This window comes from Cnephaeus nilssonii (genome assembly GCF_951640355.1).
Source record: "Cnephaeus nilssonii genome assembly, chromosome: 5".
NCBI classification, from domain to species: Eukaryota; Metazoa; Chordata; class Mammalia; order Chiroptera; family Vespertilionidae; genus Cnephaeus; species Cnephaeus nilssonii.
In genome coordinates, this window is record NC_137076.1 from 57436205 (window position 1) to 57449824 (window position 13620).

Below are 13620 nucleotides of genomic sequence, written 5' to 3' on the forward strand. Positions count from 1 at the left end.
ATCCTTTTACAATGAAGGTTCCGTAGTCTGATAATTTCTGACTGTAGTGATTTGGGGGAATATTTACAAATTGAGATACATGTCAGTTGGTTATAAATCACTAATCTTTTGATTATGGTTAGGCCATTACTTGATATTTTAAAAAAAGTTATGTGTGAAGGTAGATTGTCTATGACTTTCATTTCAGTATAATAAAGGGATATAAATACATTTTATAAAAAAAGGGCTAGGGTTTAGAACTTGATTTGACTGCTTATGTATTTTCTTTACCAGGCTGTAAAGTCCTTGAATACTGGGACTACATTTTATACTCCTGCATTCCCCAAAGAGCCAGGCCTATGTAAAAAGGTAAAAATTATAGCTGCTATTTGGCCCAACTAAGTTTGTTTCTTTATCACTGTTATTTGAAAGATTATATTCTAACTTAGAAGATTACTATGAGGCTCAAATGAGATAATGGATTCAGAAACTCTGCAAATTACAAAAGCACCCCACATATACGGGGTGTTATGATTACTTAGTAGAGGTTCAGAATTCTCTTGTGCTCAGGAAGACGCTGAAGAACTGGAATTATTCTGTTGATCCTTATGTTCTAAATTTTGTGTGTGTCTGAGTGACATATTCATTTGAGGATCTGGTAAGAGCTAAAGATCTGCTTCACAGAAACCCATTTATTTGTACCAGAATTTGCAGATCATTTCAGAGTATTCATAGTTCCCTGGAAACAGGCATAGCAGTAAATGAATCTTGCATTAAGAACCTATGTTCTAGTTAGAGGAAGGTAAATTCAAATGGTAGCTCCAAATAACCAACATAGAAAACATGCACATGTATATGACATTGATGGCCCCAGTGTCTAGTCTTTAGAAATCTGTAAAACTCCCCAAACAAAATAACACAGGCATATGACAAATCTGTACTTACCTATCTGGATTTATTAGGGACCGGATAGTAATAGCAGCCTTTAAACGCTGCTTGACATCTAGGTAACTAGAAGGTTCATCAAACATGAAACTATGAAAAAGAAAAGCATAATTTGAAAGAGAAGTATGACATAATTCTATCTTGCATGTTATTTTAAAGCACTATAATATAGTTTATGTTTGGCAACAACAAAAATCCCCTTATTCTAATGAGGAGTCTACCTTGTAATGGTAAAAACTTCCGTATTTTCTTCAGAAGAAGAAAAGAAATTACGAAAAGCCAAACTGCATATTGAACATGGGGAGACACTCCCAGATTAGGCTACCTTACAAATTGTTACCTGCTTATGAAAAATATTCTGATTTAGTCCAAAGTAATACAGAGAGCTTTTCTCTTAAACAGCTGAAGTCAGTTGTATTAAGCAAATAGTTTCTGGAGTGGAGGGCAGTGCACAGAATTATAGACTACTTTAGAGAGCTAGCCTGCTTTGGATGCCAGAGCAAAAACGTGGAATATGGGAGCAGGAAGTATTGGGGAGAAGAGAGGCACTGGAAGGTAGGAAGGAAACTGGCCCTTTTTACTCTCACATAGCATGCCACCCTGATTCAGAGTTATCTAAAAGACCTTATATTCTACTTGAGGTATTTATAAAAAACTTGCTGGCTTTGTTGGAGAGCTTAATTAAGCCTTAAAAAATATTCTTCTTATGTACAAAGAGAGTTTAAATAATAAACAACTTACTTCATAGTAAAAAACTCTGGACCCCATCAATTGTAAAGTATTTATCTAAATAAATGAGTCTCTCCCCCTGCAGGAAGAACAGGGAGAATGGGCAGTGGATGCACAATTGCTTCAGCTTCTTACCTCAAAATGAGAATCTTAGACACTACTTGTATTGTTTCTCTCAAAACCACTGTTTTATTACAGCATTCCAAATAAAAGCTCTAAAGTAAGGATTGAGATCTATAAAAGGTGTAAGGTAACCTACATGTCAGCTTTCTGTATGCAAACGACAGCACAAGCAAATCTCTGCAACTCTCCTCCTGAAAGATCTTCCACATTTCGTTCTTTTAGATGGGTTAAATCTACAAAGAACATAGAGGCATTGTGTTTAACATTATAAGTTTTATTTCACCTCTGCTAAGTAAAATTTATATTGTAGGTCATTCTGAGTTTGACTATTTCAGTTGAAAATTGTGCGAAATAAAAAGTAAAGATGACAACTATCAGAGATTTCCCCATGTATTTCAATAATCCATATAAAGACATTTGTTTTATAATTTAAGTTTAGGGCCTATTCAAACACATACACAAAATAAACACTTACCAAGCTGTTGACATACAATTGCTTGTGTCTTTGTTTCATCCTTTCGGTCCAAAATAGACCCTACTGTCCCCTGTCATAATATGGACAAAAACAGTCATTACTGTTTTCCTCCAATATTAAAATTAAATTCAATGTTAAAATCCCTTCAATCTTTGCTATAATTTGATATATTTTTTATACCTCCATCAATATCTATAATGTATAAATTCCTCCTAAAAAGCAACTGACCTTTGCAGCCTTGGGAATCTGGTCTACATACTGAGGCTTGATAATAGCTTTGAGGTCATCTTCTAGAATCTTGGTAAAGTAATTTTGCAATTCAGATCCACGGAAGTAAGTCAAAATTTCTTGCCAATCCGGTGGATCCTAGAAATATACATATAATTACCTGAATTTAATAATACAATTGCAATGAGGATGACTGTTATACAAAATAGAACATGTGTCCAAATAGAATACTTTTGGCTTCTAACTTAATCTTAATATTGAGGATTTAATTTCAAATCAAGGTATACCAACTCATAACAGTTTAACCCTTTGCACTCGCTTGCTTTTTTCTCGATTCCTTTATTCTACTCGGGATTTAATTTTTTAAATACCCCAGATTTTACAAAGCGCAGCAGTAGAATAAAAAACTGGAGTTTCTTTTCATACAAACTCATTTATTTGGATTTTTTTTATATTTCAAATTATTGATACATTCAAAGAGTAATTTTAATCTTTATAATTTTTCATGGTGTGATATTTTTTGAAACATTCACCCACATGAAGACCTGGTTTACATTCACATGTTTCGCAAATATAAATCGTCTCTCTTCTTCCTCCTTTGATTTTTCTGTTAGAACAAACAACACAATCTTTGTGTTTTTTGTTAGGGTGAGGTGTGATTATATGGAGCTTTCCATCTAAATGTTGCTCTAAGTTAGTGGATAATAATCTACCCCTGGAAGTTAGTGTACCATCTCTGAATTCTCCAACAAGATCATGTACTAGTTTCCTAATAAATTTCACATGCGTTATCGGTTTTTTCTTTTTTCTTTTTTGGCATCAGTTGAGACGGCATTTACATTTTACTTGTCCTTTCATGCTAATGAAAACAAGATACTGGAAAAATAGACAAAAATCTCCCTTCCCCCCCCGCGGTGAAACTACGTGTCGAGTGTGGCTCGACATACGAGCTGCTACCGATGCTAACCGTGTCGAGTCACACTCGACATCCGAGTGCAAAAGGTTAATAAAACTCAGAATAATCAGGTAAGTAGCACCGACAGATTTTAATTAAAAAATGAAGGAGTTTCATCTATGTATAGTTTCTTAGCATTAATTCCACAAATAATTTTGAAAATAACTAAAAAAAAAAAAAAAAAAAGACACAGCCCTGGACCGTTTGCCCCAGTGGATAGAGCATTGGTTAGTCTGAGGACTGAAGGGTCCCAGATTTTATTTTGGTCAAGGGCATGTACCTCAGTTGCAGGCTCAATCCCCGGTCCTGGTTGGGTGCATGTGGGAGGCAACCAATTAAATATATCTCTCTCAAATCGATGTTTCTCTTTCTCTGTCTCCCCCACTTTCCTTCCACTCTCTCTAAAAATCAATGGAAAAATATCCTTGGGTAAGGATTAACAAAAGCAAAACAAAAAATGACATATACACTCTCTTTCAGTCTCACAAAACCAACCCAAGGTATCCAATTTTTATAAGGTGGTAATACATACATCGTACTTTCCGAGGTTTGGCTTTTGCTTTCCTGCTAAAATTTTTAAAGCAGTTGACTTTCCAATACCATTAGTTCCAACTAATCCCAAAACTTCACCTGGACGAGGGATAGGTAACCTGTCAAAAGTATACAAAAATAATAAAACTCAGAAAAAGCTAAATAATATCAGAATGACATACTTTAATACACTTGCACTCCACACACATCCATTAAGCTAAGAGATATATGCCAGATATTATTGGCTATTAGAAAAAACCCCAGCCAAGATTAACTTAAACTGTTAATTGTTAGATATGCATCTATGGCAATATTACTCCAAGTTTTATTTATTCAAAGTCTGTACTAAAGTAACAATTATTCTTTGCATATAAGGCTCAGTTTTAATGTATAAAAAATGCTTTGGTAAAAAATTATCATAGCAGGTGCAACCTCACACTGTTGTTTTTGTTGTTGTTGCTTTCCTGCCACTTACTTACAAGGAGAGAAGTGCCACATCAACCAGAAATATTCCACTTCATTCTCCCTGCTGCAGGAGGCCCCTTAAAGCTGGCAGGTTGAGAAATACCTTTTTATTAGTTAAATCTAGACTTCCAGATTAAAAATATCAGTGTTTAGCAGATGAAAAACCTCAAAGGACTCCTGTAATTTAATACTATATGTCCAAGTTCAGAGTAATATTCTCTGTTGACCATGAAATTAATAGATAAATAAAATCAAGGACAAGTTTCCTTAAAAGTCATTTTGGGAATACAGGTTTATTAACAATAGTGATTCTCAACCCCAGTTATATATTAGAATCATCTTGGAGCTTTTACAACTTACTGAGGTCCAGACTTTTCATCCAGAGATAGGATGTTATTTAACTGGGCTGAAACCTGGGCATTAGCTTTCAAAAGACCAGGTAACTCTAATGCTAGCCAGAATAAACAACTGACATATATAATATGATTCCGCATGATGTTACAATATTGTATTTCTCTTTAGTGCATGGGTAATAGTTTTTTCCCAGTTTTGCATATCTGTGAAAATTCCAAATGCATTTTACTTTTCACCAAAGTAAAGAGGAATGCTGACTTGAAAATATACCTGTGAAGTTTGAAGGCATTGGCACAATATCGATGTGTTGTTTCTTTTTCCAAGTTGCTTGGTAAGTTGACAATTGATAAGGCACCAAAGGGGCATTTCTGTTATTTAAAGTAAAGAATTAATTTTGTGTTAATTTTTAGAAGTAAACACTTGACTAAAATGGAGAGATTAAGAAGTTTTTATAAGCAATCTTCTGAACATGGAGTTGCACAAAGATGTAAAATATTTTTCATTTCCTTTTATTTTCTTAAAAATTTCTAGAAGGCAAAAATTGTATCAACTAATTTTGCATTACCCTTAGTGAATGCCATAATCTTAGACATTTAATGTTCGTTTAATACTTATTGAAAAACTTTACAGAACTTGGAAGTTCTGTGTGCATTTATTTACATCATTAGATAAAAGAAGGCTAAAAGGCAAGATAAAACATGGTTATTGAGTACTATACAACTGCATATTCAGCTTATGACAGATTCCTTCCCTCTACTTCCTTCTTCCTGTCTTTGTATGCATCCGTTTTTACCTTAAGTCCTTTAAGGTCATGGATTGTACCTTTTGGGTCTATTTATGTCCCAACAACAGCTGGCATTACATTTGGATAGAACAAGGATTAATGTCTTTCTGCTGTGATTTTTAATTATCCCATATGAAAAAGATGTTTCTTATTCCAACTGAGTAAATTCACATTAAAAAAAAGACTTATTCATAGAAAAACTTATTCAAATAATAGTTGACTAGTAATCAGATAAATGTCTATGAAACAAGAATGGCAAGAACTGGAGGTTCATTTAAGAGTGGTAATGTGCCCCGGCCTGCGTGGCTCAGTGGTTGAACGTCAACCTATGAACCAGGAGGTCAGGGTCCGATTCCCCATCAGGGCACATTCCCAATCCCCAGTGTGGGGTGTATAAGAGGCAGCCAACCAATGATTCTCATCATTGATGTTTCTATCTCTCTCTCCCCCACTTTTCCTCTCTGAAATCAATATATAAAAAGAGTGGTAATGTGGCTAGAGAAACTTATCAGAAGTACAGATAAATTAAAAAAGGTACATCCCAGAGTATAATCACATTTGAGATTTGTTTAGCAGAACTGTTCAGTGAGCTCAGGGACCAATTCAAAGTCTCTGTATAGAAAAATTGCAGTGAGTTTTCATTTTATGTCATAAGAACATAGATAATTAAACAAATAAAACTTTTCCTTTCTAAATAAGTAATTACTACCCTCTAAACAAATCTATTACTTCTTTACATGAGATATTTTTCTGCCAATCAAGTTACCTTCATTTATAGAATTCTTTTTATTCCACCAATGAACATAAAATATTTATAGGCTAAAAGTAATTTAAACTTCTCTAAATCTACAAGGGAAAAAATATCCACACTGTTCATATATGAAGTGCATTATAAGCATCTTAATTTTCAGGTATATACTATCCTCACTCCCAAAACAGACTCATCACATTAGAATCTTTTCAGCCACTGAAGTGCATACCCCAAATTTTGGAACCTCATTTTCCTACAGCAGTGAAAAAAGAAAATAAAGTTCTTTCTTTCTAGAATTAAAAATATATTACTCAAAATCAGATTTCCAGCACCAGACAACATTGGTATCTAAGAGATTAGTAAATATTTGCTGGAAGAAATATTTCCTGCTTATATTTTCAAAATATGGGAAAATGCTTTCAGGTATTTTCTTTTTGGAAGCCAATGCAAAGTACACATAAGCTTATTAGAATAAGTAACAGGGTGGTATCCATACTCTGGTAAAGGTCTTTTCTAAAATGCACACTATCTACGAATAAAAACACCTAAATTAAGAACTTCGTGAACTGGCTCCTAAATATCTTTCATGAATTTCATCATTCATAAGTCAAAACCCTAATCAAACTTTTCAATGCAACAAAAACTAATTTGGGGTATTTTGAAAAATTATACTAATGGAGTAAATTCAACAAGAGAAGAATGTACAAATACAGCAAAAAAAGCACTTAAAAGATTAGGTTAAACTGAAAAGTTTTGGCCATATGCACTTCTATTTAAAAGTTGCAAATTTAGCTCTAGCCAGTTTTGCTCAGTGGATAGAGCGTTGGCTCTCAGACTGAAGGGTCCTGGTCAGGGCATGTGCAGGAGGCAACCAATCAATGAGACTCTCTCACATCAATGTTGATGTTTCTCTTTATCTCTCCCTTCCACTCTCTCTAAAAATCAATGGAAAAATATCCTCGGGTGAGGATTAACTCCCCCATGCCCACAAGTTGCAAATTTAAAGTTATATAGACTTGAAAAAAATGTATGTTATATAACTCATATTTTTAGTATTCATATTTCCAAAAAGTTCTGGTGAAGAATATTCTTCTCATAAAAAGGTAGAAAAAATATATCTTTGGTTGGAAATGGCTTTATAAAATTGAGTATGGTGAGGATAACTTTTAAATAAAAATTTGGCCTAATTACAAAGCAATAATATTTGATTATTGACATAAGTACAAAACTTATATTCTTTACTCAATGCTTTATATTTTACCTCTTTAAAAACAATTATAATATATTCAGAATTTTCAGATTTCATTTTCAGGTTATAAATTTGATTCGGTAAATAAAATATCACTGCCGAAACCGGTTTGGCTCAGTGGATAGAGCGTCGGCCTGCGGACTCAAGGGTCCCAGGTTCGATTCCGGTCAAGGGCATGTGCCTTGGTTGAGGGCACGTCCCCAGTAGGGGGTGTGCAAGAGGCAGCTGATCGATGTTTCTCTCTCATCGATGTTTCTGACTCTCTATCCCTCTCTTTTCCTCTCTGTAAAAAATCAATAAAATATATTAAAAAAATAAATAAATAAAATAAAATAAAATAAAATAAAATAAAATATCACTTACCTTAATACAAATACCACAACCAATACAAAGAGTTTCAGAAATCCAAGCTATTTTGCTCTGGGGTGTAACCTCAATGCATAGTTTTCCTGGCAAAAGAAAAATACGTTTATGAGGCAAGAGGGAGATGATTCTAATATATTTATTTTGTTTAATTTACTACAGGGGAAGAAAATATGCTGGTAGAATTGTGGCAGATCCTAAAAGTTTTATTTTTAAGCTGACTGACCTAAATATTTAATTCACAAAATATGCCTTGCAAATGGTAATGTTCCTTAGAGAAAGGAATGAAATATGGTAGCTAGATCAGTGAAATTCTAAAAAGTTAAGTAGTCATCTAATATACAGACAAAATTAAACCTGGCATATAAACAGGACTATTAATAATGGAATTTCTGAACAGCATGGTAGACTATGATCTAGGAATCAACATCTATGACATCTAAAGTCTCTTTTAATATTCAATAAGTCTATACCTCACCAGTACATTTAAAGTTACAATTACTTTAACACAGTTGTAAAGATTACAAACAATTCATCAATTCTGAATTGCTGTAAATTTATTTTATCTTAAAAATATAGCAAGACCTCATGAACAGGGATTCTTATTAAGCTCTTTAAAGTGAGAATATTATCAAATACAAACATTTTGGCAATCCTTTCTCCATGACTTAGAGTAATTACAGGATTTTGTAGAACAGTAAGAATATCAGTAACTTGAACTCTGGTTTGACTTTATGTTCAATAAATGTTTAAAAATACTGATACTAATACATTATCCTATAATTTAAAAGAAACAGAATCATATAGTCATAAAACAAAAAATTCAGAACAAAATCTGGTGTTCTCTTTACATTTCAAAGAAACCAATGGCAAAAGTCTAGACAACTTTGAAGCCAACTTATTCCTTTTAAAATCTCTTATCTTTAAATGATCCATGGAATAGCTTACCCATTCGAACCACAGGGCAACTCTTTTTGCACTCTTGCCGACATTTCTTAGGTTTACATTTGTCATGGTTGACAATAGCAATTCTTGTTAATTTATCTGCCATAATTCTAGCTAGGAATATCCAGCTCTTCTGTTAAAGAGAAATGAACAAAATTATGGCATAATCAACGCAATTAATTGAGAAATAAGTCAGGCATAAAAGTTAGATAGGAGAGATCAACCAAAGGACTTGTATGCATGCATATTAGCATAACCAAAGGACAGAGACAGGAGTGGGGAGGGGGGTGAGGGCACGTGCTGGGGGCAGGAGTGGCTGGGGAGAGGTCAATGGGGGTAAAAGGAGACTTATGTAATACTTTAAACAATAAAGAATTTAAAATTGAAAAAAAAGTTAGATAGGAGGACATAAATTATCCCTATATTCCGATATGATTATCTGGAATTAGTGAAAAAATACCATCTTCCATCGTCACAAAAAAAAAGAAATGATCTAGGAATCAACAAGACAAATACAAATGTGAGGCAACTTTTAAAATACCATTAAAAAACATAAAAGACTCAACAAACAGAATGAGATTTTACATAGAGAATAGTAACACTAGAGATTTCAACCTTCCCCGAATTTATACATTTAATCCAATCTCAAGGGGGGAGGGGAGGAGAGAGAAAATTAACCAAACAAACCAAACTTAGAGCTCTTATGAAAAAAAATAGTAACAGCTAGGAAAGCTGAAAAAGAGCAGATGGAAAAACATGATATAAGACCTCAGTAATTAGTACTGATACCAGTATATGAATACAGACCAATGAATGAATACAGAATAGAAAAACCTGACATGACAACTAATACGCATGATAAAGATGTTTACTCCCTCTCTCAAACTAAACATTACTTCACGTAGTAATACATGAATAAAACTATCCATCTGACTATAATGACTCTATTGATGAAAATGGCAATTTCTAAGTTCTAACCATTGTGTCGGTAAAGTAGAAAAAGTAAACTGCATTTATCTGGGAATTTGCAATATGCACAAGATGAATTTTATGCTAAGAGCACTGAAAAGAAAAGGAAACAAAGTAACTAAGTATAGACTGTATTCACTTTTAAAGCTTTTATAAGTCTGGATATTTAACAGTGCCACGGATTATGTAGCTAAGGTCAAAGTGAACTTAAAAATCTTTTACAATACTGGGCTAGTGATAGATTTAAATTGGACTTAATTTTCTTAGACTCGTGATTTAAAGTCCCAAAAGTGCCTTAATACACCAGTTTTCCAATATGTAATGAAAGAACCTGAGGCCAAGACTATTTATTGACAAAGACATTCTGTTGGGTTTTTTTTATGACTGTGATCCTCAATCCTCTTTTTATTTTTTAACAGACTGGCTTCCCTTGTAGATCTCTCGAGTATTTCTCACATACCTCAGTATCATTATACATGGAGGAGGATAAGAAATTTTGCTCCTCCCAGGCTATTATTATCTCTCCCTTCTCACTAAAAGTTTCATCTTTTGCATTTCAGATCATTCAACTTCTTTTGTCATTTACTGACCATCAGATCACTTGCTCCCACTCTTTGAGGATTTCAGACCTTGGCTAACTTTCACCCTCTTTTACAACTCCTGTCATAATTCTTGGTTCAATATGCTCATAGATGAATCACCTATTAATAGCCTGTCCCCTCAGTTAATTAATCCCTCTCCTCCAATGATCTGGTTTTTCACCCTCCCTCAGCCACTCATTCTTTTGGTCAAACCCTTCACCTCGCCTTTACCAACTGCAATCTCTCCATTACAAATACCTCATTCACCAACCACCACTCTTATCTTTTCAGCCCACCCCTCTCATACACAACAATCCAAACCTTTGAATTCCCCTATTTCTCAGACCTACTATCACTATCTCTTGACTCTACCACATTTCCACTTTTTCTCAACCCTTCATAGCTTCATTTCCCTCAGTACCCAGTTGTCAACCATTTCTACTCAACTAGAATCCTGGTTAAAAGCAACTTTTCACCTGCACACATACAGCTGAAAATGGACAGAGAAAACACAAAGCCATGCTGACTAGTGTCCTTTCAAGTGAAGCCTTGTGCCGACCAGCAATCACTATACCGATTTCCAGAGCTAAGTCCATCTGCACACTAAAAGACACCCACTAAGGAGAATATCCCACAGTCTCCCTCCTGTCTTTCACATCATCAGTTATTTCTCCACTGGCTTATTCCATCAGCATACAAACACTCTATTATCCGACCCCACATCCCTCATTGCTTTATATTTTTATAGCAAGACTACTTAAAAGAGTTGCCTATAATCAACTGTTTCAAATTTCTATTTTTTTTCTGGAATCCATTCCAAGCTTTAGTGACTATCATTCCATCAAAACAGCTTGTTATGCCATTACTCTTACAGCTTTCCAAGAGATCTCTTTGGTTCTACTCTTACCTCCTTCGGTTCCAACCCCTGAAACAGTTCATTCTCTACACAGGAGCCAGAATGATCCTCTTAATGTGTAAGCCAATTCATGTCACACCTCTATTTGAAATCTTGCAATGGCTTCCCTTCTGGCTCTGAATAAAAGCCAAAGTCCTTAAAATAACCAACAAGGCACTGACCAGCCTCTGCTAACATTCTGAACTCATCTCCAACTAGTCTAGCTATTCATTTTGCCTGTCACGTTGGTTTCTTGTTGTTAAGCCCTAGTATATACCAGACATGTTTTTGGCATTTTCTCTTCTCTCTGCCTGTAATGCTATTCTCCATAGTGAGTTACATGGCTCACTCCTTCAAGTCTTTAATGTTTATTTCTCAGTGAGCTTTCCTTCTTTAGCTATACCACCAAAAAATATATCCAACTGCCTTTCTGTCCCTCTTCCCTGTTTTATTTTCTTCTTAGCTCTTTCTATTATATGACAAGTTTATATGTATTCAACATATATGTATACACTATATATGGTATATACAGAGTGGGGCAAAAGTAAGTTTTTAGTGGTTCGTATGGAAAATAATACAGAAATTAATAAATAATACAAGAATAAACTCTGTTTCGCATACTCACAACTGTAAACCTGCTTTTGCCCCACCCTCTATACCAGTGGTTCTCAACCTTTCTAATGCCGCGACCCTTTAATACAGTTCCTCATGTTGTGGTGACCACCAACCATAAAATTATTTTCGTTGCTACTTCATAACTGTAATTTTGCTACTGTGATGAATCGTAATGTAAATATCTGTGTTTTCCGATGGTCTTAGGCTCTACAGCAGCGGTTCACGACCCACAGGTTGAGAACCGCTAGCAGAGTCACCTAAGACCATCCCCCCCCCCCCCCCCCCCCCCACCAAGCTCCTGCACCAGGGCTCTAGTATATAATAAAGTGATAAATTATTCCTGGGAACAAAGAGATTTGAAGATATTTCAGATCTGAAAAACTGTTCAAAATAGGTACTCAAACAATGACTGTCACTGTCCTTCTTCCAGCTGGGAGGAACAAGGAAGTGTGGCATACATGAAAACCATCTGCAGTCTAAGACCAAAATTACTATAATACCGTGTGAAAGCATTTAAAGATCACTGTTAAGTGATGCTTAATATCGCACGAAGTAGTCTAACCTATGATTACTGCAGATTATTAGTCTTATAAAACATCTAAGTTGGGAGTGGTACACACCTGATTTCAGGGTCTTAAATTGAAGACATTTAGAAGAGACACTAAATTAATATTGCTTTCTTTTCCCCACAACAATTAAATGATCTTCCTAAAAGATTTTTTTTTTTTAATAGGGAGAACAAGGTTTTTAACTAAAATAAAAGAAACCCTTTTGGTTCAAATACAGGTTAAGAGCCCTTGGTTAATATTGACAAAGCATTCTTGTCCGGTAGCTGGATAGAATGAATATTCCCAGGATATGGGACAAATGTACCGAGGACTGCAACACAAACGCCACTGTCATTAATGCCTAGCTAGCAGTCCTGTGGAAGAGGATAAAAGAAAAATAAAACATCGTTTTGACAGTCGTCTAGGTAACCATACACAGCGAAAACAGGCTAATGTCTATTAGCCTATTCAGATGTGGAAGGGCTTTGCCCTTAGTGACTACAATGTACGAACCCCTGGAGGGGAAAAAACAAAAATAAAGGCATTTTGAGTTAAGACACCAGCCCTGATCTCAAGGAGTTAAGACACTACCCCTGATTAAGGGGGCAGAGGGAATAGTCACTAAGGGGGAAAGCGCCGAATGCTATAAAAGCGCACACACACAAAAAAAGCTAAAGGCGTTTCACGGGGAGATTAGCTGGGGTCGTCCCCGTTAAAGCCTGGTACACGTTGTTCTGTGAGAAAAGCAGAGCGACGTCTGGCCATGGTTTCTGTCAAGACTGGGAGTGGACGAGGCATATTCAACTTCACGGCAGCGAGATGCCACTGACTCATCCCACAGTCACCAAACGGTGGGGGAGCAAAGGCCACGACTCCCCCCAAATCAAATACGCACGTGTGAAAATATATCCATTGTACCGTGCCCGGGGAAGAGGGGAGGTACTAGGGGGTGCGGTAAGTAAATCCTGAAGGCGCCTTCCTCTCTACAAGGCTCAGCTCCGGGGTAGAAGCGGGGTCAAGGGGGGCTGGAAGCGGCGGAGGCTGGATCGTTGGGATGGCATCTAGCTAGGTCTGTTCTCGCAGCCTCTGGCGGGGTTGGCGGGCTACAGCGGCCGGGAACCGGATCAGCTGGAACG

The 13620-nt window shown here is 35.7% G+C and overlaps 1 protein-coding gene across 1 annotated transcript in view; it reads right to left on the bottom strand.

Moving 5' to 3' along the window:
- ABCE1 (ATP binding cassette subfamily E member 1) overlaps nucleotides 1-13620 on the bottom strand; it is a 28955-nt gene that overhangs the window by 15047 nt on the left and 288 nt on the right. The window contains exons 2-9 of the mRNA XM_079771167.1: nucleotides 8880-9009; nucleotides 7932-8017; nucleotides 5055-5152; nucleotides 3967-4084; nucleotides 2480-2617; nucleotides 2252-2321; nucleotides 1913-2009; nucleotides 925-1014 (exon numbers count right to left, since the gene is read on the bottom strand). Of these exons, the coding sequence (XP_079627293.1) occupies nucleotides 925-1014; nucleotides 1913-2009; nucleotides 2252-2321; nucleotides 2480-2617; nucleotides 3967-4084; nucleotides 5055-5152; nucleotides 7932-8017; nucleotides 8880-8982 (800 nt within the window). The 5' untranslated portion in view covers nucleotides 8983-9009. The remainder of the gene's footprint in view (nucleotides 1-924; nucleotides 1015-1912; nucleotides 2010-2251; nucleotides 2322-2479; nucleotides 2618-3966; nucleotides 4085-5054; nucleotides 5153-7931; nucleotides 8018-8879; nucleotides 9010-13620) is intronic.